This window comes from Zootoca vivipara, chromosome 9 (genome assembly GCF_963506605.1).
Source record: "Zootoca vivipara chromosome 9, rZooViv1.1, whole genome shotgun sequence".
Lineage (NCBI taxonomy): Eukaryota > Metazoa > Chordata > Lepidosauria > Squamata > Lacertidae > Zootoca > Zootoca vivipara.
The window spans coordinates 4,106,656-4,129,848 of record NC_083284.1 but is presented as its reverse complement, the minus strand read 5'-3'; the positions used below and the strand labels follow the sequence as shown (position 1 = coordinate 4,129,848).

Below are 23,193 nucleotides of genomic sequence, written 5' to 3'. Positions count from 1 at the left end.
AGTTGGAAGAGACCACAAGGGCCATCCAGTCCAACCCCCTGCCAAGCAGGAAACACCATCAAAGCATTCTTGACATATGCCTGTCAAGCCTCCGCTTAAAGACCTCCAAAGAAGGAGACTCCACCACACTCCTTGGCAGCAAATTCCACTGCCGAACAGCTCTTACTGTCAGGAAGTTCTTCCTAATATTTAGGTGGAATCTTATTTCTTGTAGTTTGAATCCATTGCTCTGTGTCCGCTTCTCTGGCTGCCAAGCTGTTTTGGCAACAGGGCGGGGACAACTAGAGTGGTTGGTTGGATGTGGGAGGAAAGGAGGCACTTTTTGGTAAAGCGAGCAACCTTGAGATGTCGGCCCCAACTACCAATGCAGTCATATGCAGATCCCAGCACATTTTTTTGGGGGGGGGGAATTGGTTGCCTTTGCATTCCAAGGTGATCATCCTCACTTGCCTTTCCTAAACAAATACGGTATGCAAAGCAATCAATGAGCTATCTTTAGCTCTGCAACCTCTGTTCACTCCTCCGCTTGTGCTGGGCACCATAAGGATGTAAGAAGAGGCTGCTGGATCAGGCCAACGTCCCATCCAGTCCAGCGTCCTGTTCTCACAGTGGCCAGCCAGATGCCTGTGGGAAACCCATAAGCAGGATTCAAACCTTGCCGCCTCCAAGTGCAGAGGGCAGAGCATAGTTACTGTGGCTAGCAGCCTCCGATAGCCCTCTCCTCCGTGAATTTCTCGACTTCTCTTTTAAAGCTACCTAATCTAGAAAACGGCAGCCAGACTGGTGACTGGGAGTGGCCGCTGAGACCATATAACACCGGTCCTGAAAGACCTGCTTTGGCTCCCAGGATGTTGGTGTTGGTGCTGACCTTTAAAGCCCTAAATGGCCTTGGTCCAGTATACCCGAAAGAGCGTCTCCACCCACATCGTTCAGCCCGGACACTGAGGTCCAGCTCTGAGGGCCTTACGGCAGTTCCCTCACTGCGAGAAGTGAGGTTACAGGGAACCACCAGAGGGCCTTCTCGGTGGTGGCTCCCGCCCTGTGGAACGCCCTCCCATCAGATGTCAAGGAAATAAACAACTATCTGACTTTTAGAAAACATCAGAAGGCAGCCCTGTTCGGGGAAGTTTTCAATGTTTGATGTTTTATTGTGCTTTTAATTCTGTCGGGAGCAGCCCAGAGTGTGGTTGGGACTACCCAGCATAGCTGCCAAGTATCCCTTTTTTAAAGGGATTTTCTTTTATGCTGAATAGGCTTCCTCGCGAGAAAAGGGAAAACTTGGCAGCTATGCTACCCAGCCAGATGGGCAGGGTATGAATAAATTATTATTATTATTGTTATTGTTGTTGTTGTTGTTGTTATTATTATTATTATTATTATTATTATTATTATTATTATTATTATTATTTAGGTTAGTGACCGTAGTTTAACTCTTATCTGCCCTGAATCTTCCATCATTCATTGGATGCTATGAGTTCTAGCATTATAAAAACATTTCTCTAACCGCTTTCCACATGCCATACATAATTTTTGAAACCTCTACTTTGTTGCCTCTCTCTCACCTTTTCTCTAAACCAAAAAGCTCCAAACTCTGCAAAGTTTCCTCATTAGAGAGTCTCACCACCCCCTTGATCATTTGGGTGGTCCTTTCCTGAACTTTGCCTCAACTCTGTAGTACCTGTATTGACGTGAGGCAACCAGAACTGTTGACAGTATTCCAAATGCAGTCACACCACAGATTCGCCTGGGCCCGGAGGGAAAGGGGAAGCAAATGGCCAACACAGGCATCAGCAGAAAGCTGTTGGGCCCCAGAGATGGGCCTTTTGTCCAAAGAGTCCCCCGACCCTGGAGCCAGAAATGCCCACGAGATTCGAACACAGGACCCCCACCTGGCACAACGCAACCCAGGACCTCCAGCCTCAGGCAGATGGTCCCATTCTCAAACCACGTTTGGGGGTTGATGCGGATGTATCGGGCCACCACTGAAGTGGGGAAGAGGCCGAGGACTGGCGTCTCGGGGTCCTTGTTTCCGGTGAAGACCTGGAGCGGGTGAGAGAGAGGGAGTCAGTTTGAGGCTACCCATCTGTAAGAGGAAAGGAGTACAGGGAGCCCCCCCCCCTATTCAGGAGCAGCTCATCGACTACCGGTAGTAGTCATGAGAGTGCAGACTCGGCAGAGGCAAAGCAGGAAATAGGAAGAGGGGACCGGGGCTCTGACAGCCTGGGAGAGCCTGAGCCCCACAGCCAGGAACGGAGGGAGAAGAGCAGGGGGGAAAGGGAAAACATGGAGTGCAGACCTTTACCCCCGGTTCCGGAATTAAGGAAAAGACGGAAAGGGAGGAGACTGTCCGTTCCACGGCGTTTATGTTGGAAAAGGGGGCGCAGGGGGGCAGTCCCGGATTCTGCATCGGACTGAGGAGGTATGTTTCCTGACACCACATTGCACTGTACATAGAGCGCACCAATAAAGATTGTTTAAAGACAAGCAGGTGCAGAGTCGTTACTCTAGAGTAGCCGCAACAACCTCTGACACCATCCATCAAAATAGAATCATAGCATTGTAGAGTTGGAAGGGATCCCGAGGGTCATCTAGTCCAACCCTCCCACAGTGCAGGAATCTCAAGCATCCCTGACAAATGGCCACCCAAGCAAAGCTGTCAAGTTTTCCCTTTTTTAAAGGGAAATTCCCTTATGCTGAATAGGCTTCCTTGTGAGAAAAGGGAAAACCTGACAGCTATACCAACCAATGTGGTGCCCAGAATTGGACACAGGACTCCAGGTGTGGCAGAACAGAGCGGTCCTATTCCTTCCCTTGATCTGGATATTACACTTCTGTTGATGCAACCTAGAATAGCATTAGCTTTTTTGTTGTTGCTGTGGACTCATGTTAAGCCTGTGGTCTGACTAAGACCCCTAGAAATTAAGCAATGAGCCTGGTTCTCTGGAACAGCTTTGTAGTTCGACACAGCTGGCGGGCACCAGGTCAGTGAAAGCAGCAATGTGTGACCGTATCTTGAACCCGGGGCCTTGTGCAGGGAAGGGGAGGTGCTCCTGCATATTTCCAGGGCTTCAGCCAGGAGTCCCTGCAATTCAGCATTTCCTACACTGACTGGCAGCAGCTCTCCAGGATTTCGGACAGGACTCTCTCTGCCGAAGATGCCAGTGGGGAATGAATTTCAGATGTTCTGCATGCCAAGCAGACGTTCTGCCACTGAGCTACAGCTCCCTCCTTAAAGGTCGGCAGTGAGGCCTGATTTCCTTTGGCAAAGGGGCACAGAGGCCCTTGATTTCCCTTTGGTTTGCTTGGCACATCCTCCTGGCACAAGACCCAGCTTTGGATCTCTGCTGCTGCCCTGGTGCCAAAGACCCAGCTCAGTGAAACTATTGTTCATTTGATTATTGAGGGTAGCTCTTAATGCTGAAAAGGCCACATGGAACACTTCAGGTTATGTGTACACAATTTTGTGTGCATTGCCAGCCTTGCAGAAGAAGTGCCAGAATTTGAAAAGGGACCCAGGTGGCGCTGTGGGTTAAACCACAGAGTCTAGGGCTTGCTGATCAGAAGGTCGGTGGTTCGAATCCCTGCAACGGGGTGAGCTCCCGTTGCTCGGTCCCAGCTTCTGCCCACCTAGCAGTTCGAAAGCACATCAAAGTGCAAGTAGATAAATAGGGACCGCTCCGGCGGGAAGGTAAATGGCGTTTCCGTGCGCTGCTCTGGTTCGCCAGAAGCGGCTTAGTCATGCTGGCCACATGACCCGGAAGCTGTCTGCAGACAAACGCCGGCTCCCTCGGCCTATAGAGCGAGATGAGCGGCGCAACCCCAAAGTCGGACACGACTGGACCTGATGGTCAGGGGCCCCTTTACCTTTTAAGGGATTCTGAGAACCGCAGCTCCCATTGCAATTAAAAGAAGAAGAAAAGGAGTTTCTATCCCTTATGACTTCCAAGGAAAGTTTGACAAAGTTCAGGGCATCTTGCTTAGAAAAAAAAGGCATATAGAACAACAGAACTGGAAGGGACCCCCCTGCAATGCAGGACTCTTTTATGCAACTTGGGGTTTGAACCCACGACTCTTAAGAATCTCATGCTGTACTATTAAAACTGTAATGAGCTTGGGAAAACTGTGTGTGCCAAAAAACTTTGGTTCATGTAAAAGTCTGGCATTGTGGGATAAGTAAAAATTGCTTTCTGGGAAGAAGGCATCTGGCTTCTTTAAAAAGAATTCCTTCTCACCTCCCGGTGTCAGCTAAATTGCCTCCTGACTCCCAAAGCAGGAAGAGATGCTTATCTGATTTGCATTGCAAAGTGAGAATTGTTACAGCTGAGGGAGAGGATGTGGATTGGAGTCAGGAGGTTATCAAACCATTCACGATTTACAGACCCCCGGAATTGTCAGAATGAAGCTTGAGAAATTTAAGGGAGTGTCTCCTGTCCCAGGACTTAAAGACTAAACAAGGTCCAGCTGCCTTGATCTGTGACAATCATAAGATATATGCTCATCACCCTGCTATTGGTAACATTGCAAGTAAAATCCAGAGGTGATTGGTCCCTGAACAGAACCTCGTGGGGGCCTCAAGAATAAAGGTTTGGGAATTGAGATGTTAATTTGCTCTTGTTCCGACTCTTTGTGACCCCATGGACCAGAGCACGCCAGGCACTCCTGTCTTCCACTGCCTCCCGCAGTTTGGTCAGACTCATGTTGGTGGCTTCGAGAACACTGTCCAATTTGCTCTCAGCCTCGGCTTTAGCCGTGCTCTTCATCCAGGGTCCCCGAACTAAGGCCCGGGGGCCAGATGCGGCCCAATCGCCTTCTAAATGCGGCCCGCGGATGGTCCGGTAATCAGTGTGTTTTTACATGAGTAGAATGTGTCCTTTGATTTAAAATGCATCTCTGGGTTATTTGTGGGGCCTGCCTGGTGTTTTGACATGAGTCAAAACTGAATGTGTGCTTTTATTTAACATGCACCTCTGGGTTATTTGTGGGGCATAGGAATTTGTTCATTCCCTCCCCCCCCCAAAAATAGTCTGGCCCCCCACAAGGTCTGAGGGACAGTGGACCGGCCCCCTGCTGAATAAGTTTGCTGACTCCTGCTTCTGTTACAGCTTTTCGCCTGAGGTTGTCAGGCTGGGAAAATCCTCTTTCTTTCAAGTCTCATTTGTGAGTACTGTAAGTGTTTTAGTTAGTTATATTTTGCCACATTCTTATTTTCTGTTTGTAACCTTTTGAGAACTGTGTAACCATTTTAGTTGTCCTTTCTTTTAATAAATATTGAAAAGGACTCTTTGTCTTCTGTTTTGTGCTTCTTGCCTGCGAAGCTAAACCAGTACCTGACTGCTTGACCCCTACCAGTTGAATTTCTGCCTGCGCCACGGTAAAGTGACTCAGAACCGTGTAACCTGGTAAAAGCGCGGGAGTGTGTGTCTTCCTTGCACCCCGCTCTAAGGTTGCCTGGAGAACAAGGAAGTGGTGGCAGTTTCTATCTTCTGATTTGTGCCCTTTTGAAAACAGTACCACCCTTTCCCTGCTTTCCCAGTTCCCGTCGATGTCTAGATGGACTGGTTAAGAAGGGCAGAGGGTGGTATTCCACTACAAAAACAACACACAAGAACTAAGATAGTAAGCAAGCAGATCCTTAACTCAGAGCCCCACCAATTTAATCAACCAAAGCTTTTGAGTTGATTAATCTACTGATTTAGACTCACAGCTTTTCTGGCTTGGGAGCAGGGTTTCTCAAGGCTGCCTGCTTCAAGGCCAGCCTGCCCATTTGTGAGGGTTGAAATCTATAAAGCCCATTCTTTGGCTGCTCACTGCTCTCTGCAGTTAAAGTGGGTGATGGTAGCTGAAAGAAAGGTCTTCTTTGTGGTGGCACCCCAACTCTTGAATACTCAACTGACACCAGATAAACTGGCATTGGAAGTCCAGTCCATTGAAGAGCCCGGCACCCCAAGCCCAGCCAACTGGAGAGCCTGGCACCCCAAGTCTAGCCAATCAGAGACCCCGGCACCCTAAGTCCAGCCAATTGGAGGAGGAGAAGAAGAAGATGAAGAAGAAGATGAAGAAGATGATGAAGATGAAGATGAAGAAGAGTTTGGATTTGATATCCCCCTTTATCACTACCCGAAGGAGTCTCAAAGCGGCTAACATTCTCCTTTCCCTTCCTCCCCCACAACAAACACTCTGTGATGTGAGTGGGGCTGAGAGACTTCAAAGAAGTGTGACTAGCCCAAGGTCACCCAGCAGTTGCATGTGGAGACGCGAACCCAGTTCCCCAGATTACGAGTCTACTGCTGTTAAGCACTACACCACACTGGCATCACCAAGTCCAGCCAATCAGAGAGAGCCAGGGATTCTAGGTCCAAGCAATCAGAGAGCCAGGACCCCTGAGGACAGGCAGGGACTTACCATCTCCTCACTCCCATTCATGCACGGCTGCCAGCTGTGAGTGTCATTGCTGAACTGGATCTTATACGACGTCACCCAGTCGTATCTGGTGGGAGAAAAGCAGACTGAAACAGGGGAACGCGCAAAGGTAAATTAATTGGGGGCAGGGAAACCTAATGAACCTCTCGTAATCCTTTTCAGCCCAAGGTCCACATTCGCTCATGGGGATACATCCCGGGGCTTACGTCCAAATGGAGTTCAGGCCTTGTGTGATGACCCCGGTGAAACGGGTTGGTTGCCGGGCATCCACCTCCAGCCATTGTTTCTTGTTGTCATGCCCAGCACACCAGCCGCCGTCATAGAAATCACCATCGTTGATGCCGGACTAGAGCAGAGGAAAGCAGAGAGAGAGAGTTGGGGTTTTGGCTGAGGATGCAGGACGCAATCAAAGGAGTCTTTTGCTGAGAGAAAGCAGAGACTGGGTTCTGAAAATGTAGCCTTATCAGCTACTAAGGGTCCTTTAAGTTGCGCCCAGGCAGGACAGAGATAGTCAATAATGACACCGGGGTTGAATTCAGAGAAAGAATTTAATTCTTATTAATAGGAGACTCAAGGTGATCAGCTCACGACAAGAGTAGAGAAACACAAATTGCAAAGCTTCTTATACACTTCTTTGGGCTCCTTTCCCCCTCCCTGTAAATGTGCACACGCAAGGGGGTCACGCACGAAAGGGGGTCACAAGTACATATAAGGATCTTCCTGTGTCCGGTCTTATGCATGCTGACTCAGGCAGCTTTGACTATCTTGCTGCTCTTTGCGTCAGACTGCTAGCATCAGACAAGACAGTCATCCGCCCTTGATAGCTTAGCTGGGCATCCTGTTTTGTTTACATTACCCTTTGGCACACAGCAAGTCATCCCAGGGATATGGGGGTGGGGCCAAGCCATACACTCACAATTATACAATGCAGGCAATGCAAACTATAGGATCAGATCTAGCTCAATAACACAATTGGCAAATGTAGCCTTATCAGCTACTGTAGCTGCATCAGCAAGGAGGGTGGATGTGTGACTGGGGCCAGCCGTACAATTGCAACAACACATTTAGTGGCACCACTGGAACTCGGAAGGGCACTCTGGGTTCCTCTGCAATCTTACAAGCAATGCTGCAGATGTACACAGTCTGTGTTGCAAGCCAGGGTGCTCTGGACCAGGGGTCCCCAAACTTACCCGGCTTCGGGCTGGTGCCCGCAGCGACGGTTGCGCGGTGGGCCAGAGGGCAGAGGAGTGTGCAGGAGTGTGCACCCATACGTGTGCGCAGACGCTATTTCCGGTGCACTTCCAGGTCGGAGGAGCGCCAGAAATAGCTTGTGCGCATGCTCATGGGCCTCCTCCGACCCAGAAGTGTGCCGGAAATGATGCTTGCGCGTGCATGCAAGCTATTTCCAGCACTCCTCCAACCTGGAAGTGGGCAGCCGCACCGCTAAGAGCGGGCAGCGGCAGCAGGCAGCGGGGGTTGTCGTGGGCCGGATAAAAGAGGCCTTGGGGCCGTATCTGGCCCATGGGCTGTAGTCTGGGGATGTCCGCTCTAGACTGGTGCAATATTCCTGGGTTGCGCTAGCTTACCCTGAGTCATACCATGGGTTCATCTGGATTGGCATCATCTATGGCAGTGGTCCCCAAACTTTCTCGGGCCACCGCCCCCTTGGTTCCACCAACTCATCCCCATTGTCCCATACCCTATAAAAAGCATTATTCAAAGATGTGCAATCCACTAAGGAAAATAACACCAGGGGTCCGTGGGAAGCTCAGAAGCAGGACCCCAAACAGTGGCATAGCGTTGGTTGCTGGCACCGGGGGTGGGCGCACATGCACTGGGCAGGGAGGGGCACCAGTCCATCCCTCTCTGCCAATGTGGCCCCACCCCCCATGGGAGCAAAGCAGGGCCATGCTGAGCCTCCTGCCTGCCTGCACACGAGGGAGCCCGGCACGCTGACACGGCCCTTGGTGGGTGGGGAGAAGCACCAGGTGTGTGTGGGGGGGGCACCTGGTTTGTGCCCGCTCAAAAAATGTGCGCCTGGGGCGATGCTGCAGCCCTGGCCAAACACAAGAGCAACTGTGCCCTCCTGCGGAGTCCAGCGATCAGGGATGTCACAAGCCAGAGTCCCGCACCCAGCCCACCTTGCTCTCCTCCCACCTGCGCCTTCTGTTGGTGGACGAGGGTACTGCAAGCTGTGTGTGTGTGTTCACCTGTATGTTGAGTCGGCCACGGTGGGGTCCGAGGCCCATTCTCTTGTAGCTGGAAGCCCGGAGCTGGAAGTCCTTCACCCTCAGAGACTCAAGTCCCAGTGGGGGGCATTCTGGTTAGAAATGGGAGAGGTAGAGGAGGAGGAGAGTGAGATGGGAGACAGACACACAGAGAAAAACAATCAACAGAATTCTCGAGATATGAGGATTCCCCCCGCAGTGACCCCCCTTTGCTGGTGCCTTCTAAATGTCAAGCATAAGGTTACCAGATGTCCCTGTTTCCCGGGGACAGTCCCCGGATTTACCAATCAGTCCCCATACAAAATCCATTGAAGTTGAAAAGTGTCCCCAGATTCATTGAAAAGATTCTGGTAACCTTAGCCAAACGTATCTTGGGAACTGTGGTCTGTTGATAGTGCTAGGAATGGTAACTCAGTGAAGGGTTCTCCACAGTTCCCAGGATTCTTTGCAGAGGGGGGGCATTGATGTGCTATAAATGTTTGGTGTGTCATCTTCTTCTTCTTTGATGACCCTTCGTAGCCGAGTAAGATTGTCTTCCATAAACATGGTCTCAACAGTGAGTCCGTAAGTGACTGTGGAGCATAGCTGCCAAGTTATCCTTTTTTTAAAGGGAAATTCCCATATGCTGAATAGGCTTCCTCGTGAGAAAAGGGAAAACTTGGCAGCTATGCTGTGGAGGCCAATTCTGGACCCACACTCCCTTCCACAGTGGGGACATAGGTTTCCGGGCAGGAGTTGATCATGGTGAGGGTTTGCCAAGTGTGCCTTCCTCTTAGCACATTTCTCCCTTGCGTCCTGAGTTCAAGCGCCTTCAAAACCCACAACACCTTTGGGAAAGGCTGTTCTCCAATGGGAGTGCTTGCAGGTCAGTGTCTGAAATTGGTACATAGGCTGTCTCTCCACGGGGGAGAGAAATAAGTTGAATTCCAAGCCCATGTGAAAGAAATTGAGCAGAAGGGTTTGCTCCTGCCTGTCTCTGTGTGAGCCTGCAATTGTAAGGGGCCGCCAAAACCGCACCACTGATTCTTCTACGAGTCTTTTGGATGAATCAAAAGCACCAGAGCACAGCCTAGGCTTATGCCGATGAGAAGTCTGACCACACTCTTTGAAAGCGGGTCTCCCCCCGCTCCTTGCGCTTCCCCACAGCAGCCAGGAGATTATTGTGCAGAACAAGCAGACTGAGGCAATCAAGAGGCACATTGGGGGCCAGGACTTGGGGTGTGTGTGTATGGATGTGTTATAGAAAAAAAACCTCTCCTTTTCCCTTATGGGGTATCCAAGAGCCCGTACAGAGTCCTTGAGTGGGTTCTCTATCGGTAGGAGAAAATAAGAGAGGCCAACCAGAGTATATTGAGAAGCAAAGCAGTTAGTAAGTCTTATCTTTATTAAACTGTTGCAACAGGGTCCCCTGCTCACTCTACGCAGGGAGGGAAGGGAGTAACCCTGAACAATGGTGGCCCTTATACAGTGGTACCTTGCAAGACGAAATTAATTGGTTCCACGAGTCGTTTCGTGTTGCGATAATTTCGTCTTGCGAAGCGCGGTTCCCCTCGGGAATGCATTGAAATTTAATTAATGCGTTCCTATGGATGCAGGTGGCGCTGTGGGAGCCTAGGGCTTGCTGATCAGAAGGTCGGCGGTTCGAATCCCTGTGACGGGGTGAGCTCCCGTTGCTCGGTCCCAGCTCCTGCCAACCTAGCAGTTCGAAAGCACGTCAAAGTGCAAGTAGATAAATAGGAACCGCTCCAAGCGGGAAGGTAAACGGCATTTCCGTGTGCTGCTCTGGTTCGCCAGAAGCAGCTTTGTCATGCTGGCCACATGACCTGGAAGCTGTACGCCAGCTCCCTTGGCCAGTAAAGCAAGATGAGCGCTGCAACCCCAGAGTCGGTCACGACTCGACCCAATGGTCAGGGGTCCCTTTACCTTTACCTTTTATGGGCAAAAAAGAAGTGCAAAAAAAAAAGGCGCCGACTCACCCGCCACGGCCGGAAGTCTTTAAGGCTCTGGGGAGGGGGAAGCAGGAGGAGGGCCAGGGGTCTCCTCCCACCACAGCCTCCGCTCCTTCAGGTGCTGCCGCTGTTCCTGCCAAGGGCCGCCTGGCTCGCCCCGCTGCTGCTCCTGCCGGATCCCGCCAGCCAGCCGGGGAGGAGCTGCGGAGGCTGCCATGGCCGCGGAGTAGGGCAAGGCCAGAGCCGCGGAGGCCTTCGAGGGGGGCAAGGCCAGAGCCGCGGAGGTCACCATGAGCGCCGCGCCACCGCAGGAGGCAGAAGCGGCGGCCGTGGACACCACCGGCGGAGTCCTAAAGGTAAGCGGCAGCGGCGGCTTCCCTTCCCGTCACGAAGCTGCTTCGTCTTGCAAAGCACGGCCATAGACAACTTCATTTTGCGAGTCTTCCAAAAAAATCGCAAAACGCTTTTGTTTTGTGATTTTTTCGTTACGTAAGTTGTTCGTCTTGAGGGGTACCACTGTATAGACTTTTGAAATTGCCCACCCTGTAGCCCAAGACCACCCCCAGAACATCATACATACATCACAGAAGGAGGCGGTCTACAGTAGAAATCCTGCCTGCCAGGATACCTGATAATGGTCACTGATCGCATTACCTGGGCAGCCTGGCCCTTCCTTTTTGAGATGCTAAATACTTAGTTCCTGAATCCAGGTCACAGGCCTGCCCTATTCATACGCAAATACACCCTTGAGACAGGATTTGTGAGCAAAAAGACAATGGGAAGGCTTTCCCCATTTGCCTCCCTTACTGCAGAGGGAAGAGTCAAATGGCTTCAGGATTGCTCTCCTGTACTATTTCAGACACGTGGTTTATATACTTATGTATGTGTTTGCCTTGTAAATTTATGAACATACAATTTGTATATATATATACATGAGACCTTAGAATTCCTATAGATGCAGGGGCTGGGGGACAGGGGGACAAGGCTTCTGTGCCTTTAAGAGTTGTGCAGCATCCAGAGCTGTGCATTGCTTTGCCCAAGGAACATCTGCTCATGTGACTGGTCAGGGTGCAGGATTCCTTGCCAGCTGGAAAGGTTAGCAGACTGCACAATTGGCTCCGAGCGCAGACTATGCGGCAGAATTTGGATTTCATTTCATTGGTGGCAGAGGCAGCCTGGGAATGAGGGAGGAGAGAGGGGTGCATGAAGCTGTTTTCCCTCCGGTTTTGGAATTTGGAAGAGTTTCAGAAAAGGGGACGAGGAAAAGTTTCAGGGTTTTGAGGCTTTTCAGTTTGAAGAAAAAGCGAGTGAGAGGTGACATAGAAGAATAGAAAAGTTAGTACAGGTATAACTTTTAAAAGTCATCTGTGATAAGATGAAGAAGGTTTTAAAATTGGATTGTTAAGTATATAAGGTTTTATGGATGTGCATGAGCAAGTATATTAGAATGGAACCGGGGGGGGGGGGAGTGGAGGGAAGTCGACCAAAATATTATGGTTTAATTTGGTTATGATCCCCCCCCAGTTTTTCTTCTTCTTCTTCGTTTTGTTATATTTGGAAAATCAATAAAATGTTATTTATAAAAAAAGAATAACAGAATTGTAGAGTTGGAAGGGACCCCCTGCAATGCAGGAATGATAGAAGATTGTAAAATCACGCATGGAGACAGCGGACAGATCAAAAAGTTTTTTCTCCCTCTCTCCTAACACTAGGACTTGTGGTCATCCACCAAAGCTGGAGTTTGGAAGATTCAGGAGAGATAAAACAAAGCACAAACTGTGGAACTCACTGCCACAAGAGGCAGTTAAAAGTGCTTTAAATGTATGGCGTACACACAGCCTTTGAATCATTTAAAGCATATTCCCCCCCCCCCCTCCAGAGAATACCGGGGAATCATAGTTTGTTACAGATGCTTGGAATGGTCGCTTCGTGAAAAGCAACTATAGTTTCCAGCAGGGGTGCCAACTTGAATAAAATAGGGGGGGGGGCTCGTAAGGCCCCACCCTGCATAATCAGCCACAATATGTGTCACATGCACAGCATCTAAATGGCAATACCCATGAACTTGGGGCAGGGGCTCAAATATTTTATTGGGGGACCTCGGCCCCTGGGTGTTGGCTCCTATGGTTCCCACTTCCCAGGATTCTTTGGAGGGGGGAATTGTACTTGAAACGTACAGTGTCAAACTGTTGTGTGAACACTTGTGTGCTGTGCCTTTCTATCCTGACATGGGTGTTTTGGGGTTGTGTGAATGGCCCCTTTTCTCTTTGCTCCTAGCTCAGCGACAACCCTTCCCCTTTCCCGGCCAACTTGGCATGTGCGCATCTGCGGAGGCGATGCCAGGGAGCAGGGAGGGTGCATTTCCTGCCAGCGTTTTGCCTGGCAAGCTTGGCACGGCCAAACACACGAGCTCTCAACGCCACACGAAGCCTCCAAACCACCCCGGGGCAAAGAATAACAGAGCCGGCTTTCCAAGGATAACTCGAGGGAGCCTGAGCCGGCCTCCGGGACTTAGGAAATCTAAAGCCACCTTTATGTAAGAAGTTTTAAAGTCAGGGCGTACGCATTTGCCAGGGTCTCTTAAGGGGGTGGTTGCTGTTTTCTATGGAGGCGTGTTGCGTGTGTTCAGGTGGGAGTCTGTTTGCCTGACCTATATGTGCAGGATTTGTGTTGCGTGAGGTTGTGGGCTCCACCAACAAGCCGCAGCCGTTGGCCTTGTGGCTGCTCTGGAAAAAGGGCTAGAAACTAGAATCCTAGAGTTGGAAGGTACCCCTAGTGGTCATCTAGTCCAACCCCATTCAATGCAGGAATATCAACTAAAGCATCCATGGCAGAGGGCATACCTGAGGCTTCTTTGGCAGCTCTTTCCTGGGGGGAAAGTTTGACTTTCTTCTTCACCACCTTCTTCACCACCTTCTTCACAACTGGAGAAAGACAAAGCCATACGCTTGTTTGTTTGTTTAGTTCAAAATATTTATGCACTGCTTCATCGTAAAAAACAATCTCTCAGAACAGCTTACAAAAAAAGATAAAACAACATGATCAATAAGAAGAAAATTAAGAGCAGCAATTTAAGACTTTGGAAAAGTTAAAATAGCAACGGGTTAAAAACAGTTTAAAACTCGTATCAACTTTTTAAACATCTGGACTGGTTTGTCGAAACAAGGATGTCTTTTGCAGGCACCGAAAAGGATACAGTGAAGGTACCTGCCTGATATCAAGTACCAGGGAGTTCCCAAGTGTAATTGCTGCCATTGAGTATTGAGTTCTTGCTGGGCAAAGTGATCACATGCTGGGCAAAGCAATCTCATGGGTAAACTGGCCCTAGGTTGTTAAGGGCTTCATATACTAATAGTAACACCCTGAACTTGGCCTGGTCCATGCATGTGATCATCTCCTTCCTTCCTTCCTTCCTTCCTTCCTTCCTTCCTTCCTTCCTTCCTTCCTTCCTTCCTTCCCTCCCTCCCTGGGTTGTAGTGAGAAGGTTGTGGCTGAAGCAGAGAGGCAGGACTGAGCAGATGAACACACAGAAGGAGAAGCCACTTTTAACCCAAGCATGCCTTTGCAGACCTTTTTTCAGTCTTTCCTCTGCATGGTGCTGTTGTTGCAACCCTCCCTGGATCAGGCCATGATCCACGAGCTTGTCCCAACCCACCAGTTGAAAGCCTGGAGCCTACACTGTTCATTGCCTGTTATATTCAAAGCCTGCTCTGAGTTGGAGGCACAGCTTATTGCAGAACTGGCAACGGTTAAAGGTAAAGGTAAAGGGACCCCTGACCATTAGGTCCAGTCATGACCGACTCTGGGGTTGCGCGCTCATCTCGCATTATTGGCCGAGGGAGCTGGCGTATAGCTTCCAGGTCATGTGGCCAGCATGACAAAGCCGCTTCTGGCAAACCAGAGCAGCACATGGAAACACCGTTTACCTTCCCGCTGTAGCGGTTCCTATTTATCTACTTGCATTTTGACGTGCTTTCGAACTGCTAGGTTGGCAGGACACTGTTCATTGCCTGTTATATTCAAAGCCTGCTCTGAGTTGGAGGCACAGCTTATTGCAGAAGACTGGCAACGGTTACCCGGAATTAAAAATCATAGCATTGTAGAGCTGGGAGGGACACCTTCTACCGAGGCTCCATAGAGAGCATTCTCACATACTGTATCTGTGCTTGGTTTTCCAGCTGCACAGTCATGGACAGGAAAGTGCTCCAGAAGGTCATAACCACAGCCCAAAAGATTATCGGTCATCCTCTCCCATCTCTGGAAGAACTATACAATTCCCGTTGCCTTAAAAAAGCAAACAATATTTTGCAGAATTCCTCTCATCCTGGATATAGTCTTTTTGCACCGTTGCCTTCGGGCAAGAGATACAGAACAATTAAATCCAGAACAAATAGATTAAAAAACAGTTTTTATCCAAGAGCTATAACCATCTTAAATGCTGTAACTAAATACAGTCATACCTCAGTTTAAGTACGCCTTGGTTTGAGTATTTTCCGTTTAAGTACTCCGTGGACCTGTCTGGAACGGATTAATCCACTTTCCATTCCTTTCAATGGGAAAGTTCGCTTCAGGTTAAGTACGCTTCAGGTTAAGTACAGACTTCCGGAAACAATTACACTCATACCTTGGGTTAAGTACGCTTCAGGTTGAGTACTCCAAGGACCCGTCTGGAACAGATTAATCCACTTTCCATTACTTTCAATGGGAAAGTTCGCTTCAGGTTAAGTACGCTTCAGGTTAAGTATAGACTTCCGGAACCAATTGTGTTTGTAAACCGAGGTACAACTTTAATATGATATTGGGGAGTTGCGATGTGTGTGTATATGTGTGGCTTTAACTGTGTTTTTGTTTTTATGGGATGGCATTCAATTTCGTTGTACTATGTACAATGACCTCATGAGAAGAGAAGACTCCCTGGAAAAGACCCTGATGTTGGGAAAGATGGAGGGCACTAGGAGAAGGGGACGACAGAGGACGAGATGGTTGGACAGTGTTCTCGAAGCTACGAACATGAGTTTGCCCAAACTGCGGGAGGCAGTGCAAGACAGGAGTGCCTGGCGTGCTTTGGTCCATGGGGTCACGAAGAGTCGGACACGACTAAACGACTAAACAACAACAAATGTACAATGACATTAAAGTATCTATCTATCTATCTATCTATCTATCTATCTATCTATCTATCTATCTATCTACCATCTATCTATCTATTAGCTTTTTTTGCTGCTGCATCACACGGTTGACTCGTGTTTAGCTTGTGGTCTGCTAAAACCCCTAGACCCTTTTCCCACGTCCTGCTGTCAAACCAGGTGCCCCCCCAGCCTATATATTTGTGCAGCTGGTTCTTCCTGCGTAAGTGTGGAGCCTTGAAATCTTGTGCAAGATGTTTGTAACTTGCAGTTCTCTCCCGCCTCCCTGCCCCGCTTGCATGCATGCAAATGAAAAGGGTTTCCTTTCTTCCCTTGGCAGACCCCCACCCCCACCCCCAGCAGCCCCGCAGCCCCATGCTGTGGAACAGGATGCAGGAGGCCCCCGCAACACAGTGCGGGCTCTGTGCAAGCTCAGCTCTCTGGCTCAGCTCCATCGCATCCAGCCGCCTTCCTTCAACCAACCCGCTTTGGAGAGGCGAGGCGAAGCGAGGAAGCCAGCTTGCATCCGCAGCACCAGGCGCGGCGTGGGAGCCTGGAGCGGAGGGAGCCAGCCAGCCAGCCAGCCAGCCAGCCAGCCAGCCGGCATGGAATCATAGAATCATAGAGTTGGAAGAGACCACAAGGGCCATCCAGTCCAACCCCCTGCCAAGCAGGAAACACCATCAAAGCATTCTTGACATATGTCTGTCAAGCCTCTGCTTAAAGACCTCCAAAGAAGGAGACTCCACCACACTCCTTGGTAGCAAATTCCACTGTCGAACAGCTCTTACTGTCAGGAAGTTATTCCTAATGTTTAGGTGGAATCTTCTTTCTTGTAGTTTGAATCCATTGCTCCGTGTCCGCTTCTCTGGAGCAGCAGAAAACAACCTTTCACCCTCCTCTATATGACATCCTTTTATATATTTGAACATGGCTATCATATCACCCCTTAACCTTCTCTTCTCCAGGCTAAACATACCCAGCTCCCTAAGCCGTTCCTCATAAGGCATCGTTTCCAGGCCTTTGACCATTTTGGTTGCCCTCCTCTGGAAACGTTCCAGCTTGTCAGTATCCTTCTTGAACTGTGGTGCCCAGAACTGGACACAGTACTCCAGGTGAGGTCTGACCAGAGCAGAATACAGTGGTACTATTACTTCCCTTGATCTAGATCTAAAGCAAGAAGGCCTTTCGAGGAATGCAGGCTCCCTTCTGTGACACAGTTGGTCAGTTAGTTGGTCAGTTAGTTAAGTATTTTTATTTATTTAATGGGTATGCCCATGTCTGTTTTTGCATGCACATGGCCCCAATAGCATCTCCAAGGAGCTGTAGGAATGTCCCCTGTCTGAGACCCCAAGAGCTGCTGCCAGTCAGAGTGGACATTACTGAGCAAGATGGACCAAGCGGAAGCTTAGAGTCGTAGAGTTGGAAGGGGCCCGAGGGTCATCTAGTCCAACCCCCTGCAAGAAACGAATCTTCTTCACATTTGACCTTGCCGTATGCCTGTCACTTGGAGAGCCAATGGCAACCTCTCAACCTAGCCCACCTCACAGGTTGTTGTAGGGGGGAAAATGTGCACAGGAAGGGCTCATGTAGATACAACACTTTCAACAGATAAATGGAATGAAATAAAATCTAGGGTGCAAGCTGCCTTGAGTCCCTGTTGGGTAAAAAGGTGGGATATAATAATAATAATAATAATAATAATAATAATAATAATAATAATAATAGAAACTGTGAGAATGATCAGGAACATACCAGAGAGTAAATCCTAAATCCTATTTAACTCGGTGGGATTTACTTCTGAGTAGAAATGCTTAGGACTGATTGCAGTGCAAGCCTGCACAGTCTTTACCCAGTTACTTGGAAGTAAGCTCCCTTGAATACCAGGGGACTTACTTCTGAGTAGACAGTGTAAGGCTCCATTTACAATAAAGGAATAAACACACCACGTGTTTCCCAAGGAATGGCTGGCTGCAGAAGCATTTCAATTAAAGAATTTAAAGTGGATTGGTGATCTTTTCAGAATCATAGCAAGGGCTCCGTATGCCAGCTTCACCATTTCCTTTATCTGGTGCAGGTATTTTATTTACAGTATAAACAGGACTCTGTTTTTGCATCTATGCAAACATACACAGAGACACACATCCAAGACATGGAGGGGAGGAAAAAGTAGGACATTCCGGGGATCAAATCAGAAACCGGGATGGCTTCTGGAATTCCTGGAAAATTGGGGCACTTGGATCATCTGCTCAGTGGCAGATCATCTACTCTGCATGCAGAAGGTCCCAGGTTCAATGCCCGTTATCTCCCTGTCTGAAAAACCACTGCCAGTCAGTGCAGACATTATTAGGCTAGACAGGCCAATGGATCAGTGTAAGGCAGCTTCCAGGCATGGACACTAGCAGCTGCTACACCAGAAGCCTCCTTGTGGCAGCATTGCCTTCTGTTCTCATGCCAAGTTTGCAAAGGCAGAGTCAGCAGGAGGGTGGCATCCCCTGGCACCGTGATGCCTGCAGCTCTTGGCGGTCTGTGCAGTTTGGCAGCCTGCCATGACCCCCCCCCTCCTAGCAGTGCCAGGAATTGCAAAGCAGGCAGCAGGTAGGTCAGCTCGAAACACTGCAAAGCCACCTGTAGTTTGTGCAAAGGTGCCCCACATAACACGGAGACCCCTTGCGTAACACCATAAAGGCATGCCCGTTTGACAACACCGAAAAATGAGGGCTTTAGTGTAATTGGCCCAGTCCTGTGGAACTCTCTGCCACTGGAGATTCAGTGGGCAACGTCTGTGCCCAACTGTTGAAAGTGCTTCTGTTCCTCCAGGCAATTAAGAAGACATCCTTCCCCAATGGTGAATTCATGTGTGTTTATAACTCTCCCCCCCCCCACGAAAGAGTGCTCTGTAAATATTCTTGTAAATATAGATGAATGAAGTGCAAACTGCGCCACAGAGGTCTATAAAGCGCAGGACGCGCTGCAACACTTAGCCGTTGAATGCAAATGTATGTGAATGAAGCCGCAAAACAATGCGACCCGTTGTGGTTACACTGCAAAACAAACCACACACCTGCCATGACCCAGAACTGCCAAATGCCCAACTCCGGTCTGCAAAACTCAACACTGGTTTAGCACACCGCAATTCCCTCCCGGTAGCAAAGGACCATCCGGGCAACACGTTGACCACCACAAGCCACACGCTCTTTTCATCACAAGACGCAGACCTTATCCGTCACCGTAACAACGAAAAGCTCTCATCATGTAAGGAACTCTTTATATAAAGAAACTTCTGGTCAGTTATCGTGATGACTGAATCCATGATGTTCCATGTTTCTGGTACAAAAGAATATGGTATGTTAATTTATTGCTTAGTGTATATGTTATGTTACTTAGTTTTGTATAAAGTTACATTACATTATGTTTGTTTATATAATCCAGAGCCCGGTTGGGCAAAACAAGGAATTACCCTGGAATCCTTGCCTTATTTTCTGCATGTGCCATTCTTCCAGGTTTTTCATCTGATACCTACTGACAAGGAACGCTAGAATTCTCAAAAGCATTGACAGGTGGGAACACTACATTGATATAAGCATTCCACATCGTGGTTATTGCTTATAGAACTGAATAGACTGTATCTCCTGATCAATCCGCTGGACTTTAATCTCTCAGAATATGTTCCGCTCATATCATAAATTGGTCTATGCAATTACATATTGTGACATGATATGTTGAATTGTTTTTTGAAATAGAAGTTATACGGTTACATACAGCCTGTGACGTCGTGTGTGTCGTTACCAGAACTGGAAATATTTGCATTGAATGGCAGCACGTTCCGTCCTCGAAATAAATAAGTAAATGGGATTGCCTGGCGCTGGACAATGTAAATCTCCCAACGTCTCACCCTCACAGGATTGACGTCCAACCCTGCAAAGCTTGCGCATCAGGCACCCTAAGGATGGCAAAACATCCAGAGGTCACTGCATTCCCCCCTCTCCCAAGCACAAAGAAAAGGCACACCAGGAGACAAGCGAAAGGTGACAATCCACACACACAGAGAGCGATAATCATACAGTTGGAAGGGACCACGAGGGCCATCTAGCCCAACCCCCTGCAATGCAGGAATCTTTTGCCCAACGTGGGACTCGAACCCACAACCATGAGATTAAGAGTCTCCTGCTCTACCCACTGAGCCATCTCAGCTGAAGTACACACACACACACACACACACACACACACAGTCATTTGCTTCACACTTTTGACAGTGGGATGGACTACCTCTGAAGGTGGAAAACTCTCCTTCCCTGGAGGTTTTTAAACAAGAGGCTAGATGGCCAATCTGCCAGGGATTCTTTAGCTGTGATTCCTGCATCGCAGGGGGTTGGACTAGAGGACCCTTGGGGGTCCCCTCCAACTCTACAGTTCTAGGATGTTGTTTCCCAACAGGGAGCTCAACGCAGGTGAATCCTAACCTCCAAATGACCGCACTCTTGCATTTGCAAGTAGATCATCTGACACCCAAACAGCCATTCACATGTTCTATGGGCTCCTCCCAAATTTGCACTTCTAGGCTGCGTGTTGCAGCAGAGGGATGGTAATTCCAGAAAGCTGGATTCTAGCAAGCTTTTCATTTTCCTTGGCGGGGGGGGGGGGCAGTTCACGAACAAAGACAGGACCAGTTACATAAATCTCCCAGAGGAAGCTCTGCACCCTCAAACTGTTCTCTAGAACTTGAGAAAAAACACAATGTCTTTGCAAAATCCTTGCTGTGGCACGGTCCATCGCCTGACTTTTCCCTCTTCCAAACTTGCACCCAACAAACTTCTCTGCGCACCCACAATCTCCCTTTCAGAGAGCTCTCCCCCCCACCTCCGCCTGTGCCCAAAGAGGCAATCAATTAATACCTTTCTTCCCAACGACGGACTTCTCTGTAGACGCCCCGGTCTTCTTGGCTTGGCTGGTGGTAGGAAAGGGCGCTTCCATGCCCTGTCTGCCAGATGTGACTGTGGTCCTGACGTTTGCGGGTGAGGTGAGCTCTGGGCGGGCTGTTCCCCTCACCTGCTTGCTCCTGGGGGGCGCAGGTGAGGTGGAAGTTGCCCTGGGGAGAGCTGCTGTCACCTGGCTTGCTGCGGTGGGGCTCTTGCTGGGCTTCCGTTGCAGTAGGGTGGGGGTGACTGTGCGGGGGGCCCCATCCACCGTGCTGGGGCCCCAGGCTGCCAAGCAGATGGCGAGGAGAGGCAGAGAGAGACCCAGCATTTTTTTTCCTGCAAAAGGGAACCAAACACTTCCCAGCCTTATAATCTCCAAGCTCTCTCTCTCCTTCTCTCTTGCTCTCCCTTATGATGCAGCTCCCCTCTTCCCCTTTTGTCAGATTCCCTCCCCTCTGCACATTCCTTTTTATTTCCATACATGTACCGCATTGTCAGGAATAGCCGGGACCCACAAAAAACCCTCGGCACTCCACGCCCCCTCCTCCCCCTCGGCTCCTCCAATTTTTCCAATTCATCTGAGCATGGCATTCCTCTCTGGATTTCCTCCTTCATGCAATGGGTGAAGTTAGACTATGGAATTGGCTCCCACAAGAGGCCACCACGAAATTAAAAGACGCCTGCTTCTTGGGAGAAAAGCAATGACAAACCTAGATAGCATCTTAAAAAGCAGAGACATCACCTTGCCTACAAAGGTCCGTACAGTTAAAGCTATGGTTTTCCCAGTAGTGATGTATGGAAGTGAGAGCTGGACCATAAAGAAGGCTGATCACCGAAGAATTGATGCTTTTGAATTATGGTGCTGGAGGAGACTCTTGAGAGTCCCATGGACTGCAAGAAGATCAAACCTATCCATTCTGAAGGAAATCAGCCCTGAGTGCTCCCTGGAAGGACAGATCGTGAAGTTGAGGCTCCAATACTTTGGCCACCTCATGAGAAGAGAAGACTCCCTGGAAAAGACCCTGATGTTGGGAAAGATGGAGGGCACAAGGAGAAGGGGATGACAGAGGATGAGATGGTTGGACAGTGTTCTCGAAGCTACCAACATGAGTCTGACCAAACTGTGGAAGGCAGTGGAAGACAGGAGTGCCTGGCGTGCTATGGTCCATGGGGTCACGAAGAGTCGGACACGACTAAACGACTAAACAACAACAAGAGGCCACCAACTTGGAAAATAGGATTAGACAGATTCATGGAGGAGAGGGCTGTCAAACTAGGGTGACTCTCCTCTGCCTTGCACAGTTGGAGGCAGCAGTGCATCTGAGGGGCAGTTGCGGGAAACCGCAGGAGGGGAGAGATGCTTTTGTGCTTGGATCCTGCTTGCAGGTTTCTCAGAAGAGGCATCTGGTTACAGTGGCATAGTGGGAGGGACATAGCCCCGGGCGCAAAATTCTGAGGGGGCGCAACTATGTGCCTCCGAGCATGCTTCTGCGGGGATACCTGTCGGGGGCTCCCTGTCATTCCCTGCTTGCAGTCAGGAGTCTCTGGGCCTGGCCTTGCTGCCTGATCCCCAGCAGAGGCTGGCAATTGAGGAGACTCCCTGCACATTTCTGAGGCCAGGCTGCCCTTCGGTCTCCAGGCCTCCTCTCTGAATAGTTGCCTAGCTAGCGCTCACTCGCTCCTCACTCTGTGCATCACGGTCTCCGGCAGCCCAGGCCCACAGGTGTGGGGGCAGGTGTTGAGGTGGACAAGGGGTGACCCCAGCATGACCTGGCCCAGAACTCTTCTCCATGGGCATGGGGAGGGGAGATTCGCCTGCTAAGGGCTTCTTGGGCCGGTTGGACTCAGTGGCAGAGGAAGCCGCTCGGGCACCTGGGGTGGCGCGAGGGCAAGGTGAGCCGTCCATAAGGGTGGGGTGCACTGCAGGGCCTCCGGAGTCTGCCTGCCTCCTCCCACTCAGCCACCCTACAGCTGAGGGGGAGGCAGCGGGCAGACGGTTTGGGCAGCGTGGAGCCTTCGCACGCTCAAGCCATAGCGTCTTTCCCAAGAGAGAAGCGTGGCTCGTACGCGCTGCAGGCTCTGCGGTGAGTGCCGCCCTGCATTTTGTCACCCCCCTCAGTGGTGATACCCGGGGCAGACCGCACCTACCACATCCCCTTTCCTCCACCCCTGGTTGGGCTCCCCCCCTGTTTGTGGGTTTCCCACGGGCATCTATCTGATGACTGTGAGAACAGGATGCTAGACCAGATGGCTGGATCCAGTATGGCTCTTATTGCGTCCCTATTTTTAAAGGGTTGCATGTTGTTTTGTGAATTCTCCAAACTTTACCAGCAGAAAAGGAACCTCCCAATTGATTTCAGAACCACTGGCAATAATCTTTGAAAATTCCTGGAGAACAGGCGAAGTTCCAGCAGACTGGAGGAGGGCAAATGTTGTCCCTATTTTCAAAAAGGGGAAAAGAGAGGACCCAAACAATTACCGCCCAGTCAGCCTGACATCAATACCAGGAAAGATTCTAGAGCAGATCATTAAGCAAACAGTCTGTGAGCAC

At 49.7% G+C, this 23,193-nt stretch overlaps 1 protein-coding gene across 1 annotated transcript in view; it reads right to left on the bottom strand.

Annotated features, from left to right (window-relative positions):
- The window catches only part of CPXM1 (carboxypeptidase X, M14 family member 1), a 31,751-nt gene extending 10,687 nt beyond the window's left edge, over positions 1–21,064 (bottom strand). Inside the window, exons 1-6 of the mRNA XM_035102333.2 lie at positions 20,619–21,064; positions 13,441–13,521; positions 8,631–8,740; positions 6,627–6,766; positions 6,403–6,487; positions 1,890–2,040 (exon numbers count right to left, since the gene is read on the bottom strand). Coding sequence (XP_034958224.2) covers positions 1,890–2,040; positions 6,403–6,487; positions 6,627–6,766; positions 8,631–8,740; positions 13,441–13,521; positions 20,619–20,970 — 919 coding nt within the window. The 5' untranslated portion in view covers positions 20,971–21,064. The remainder of the gene's footprint in view (positions 1–1,889; positions 2,041–6,402; positions 6,488–6,626; positions 6,767–8,630; positions 8,741–13,440; positions 13,522–20,618) is intronic.
- Between the last annotated feature and the right edge of the window lie 2,129 nt (positions 21,065–23,193).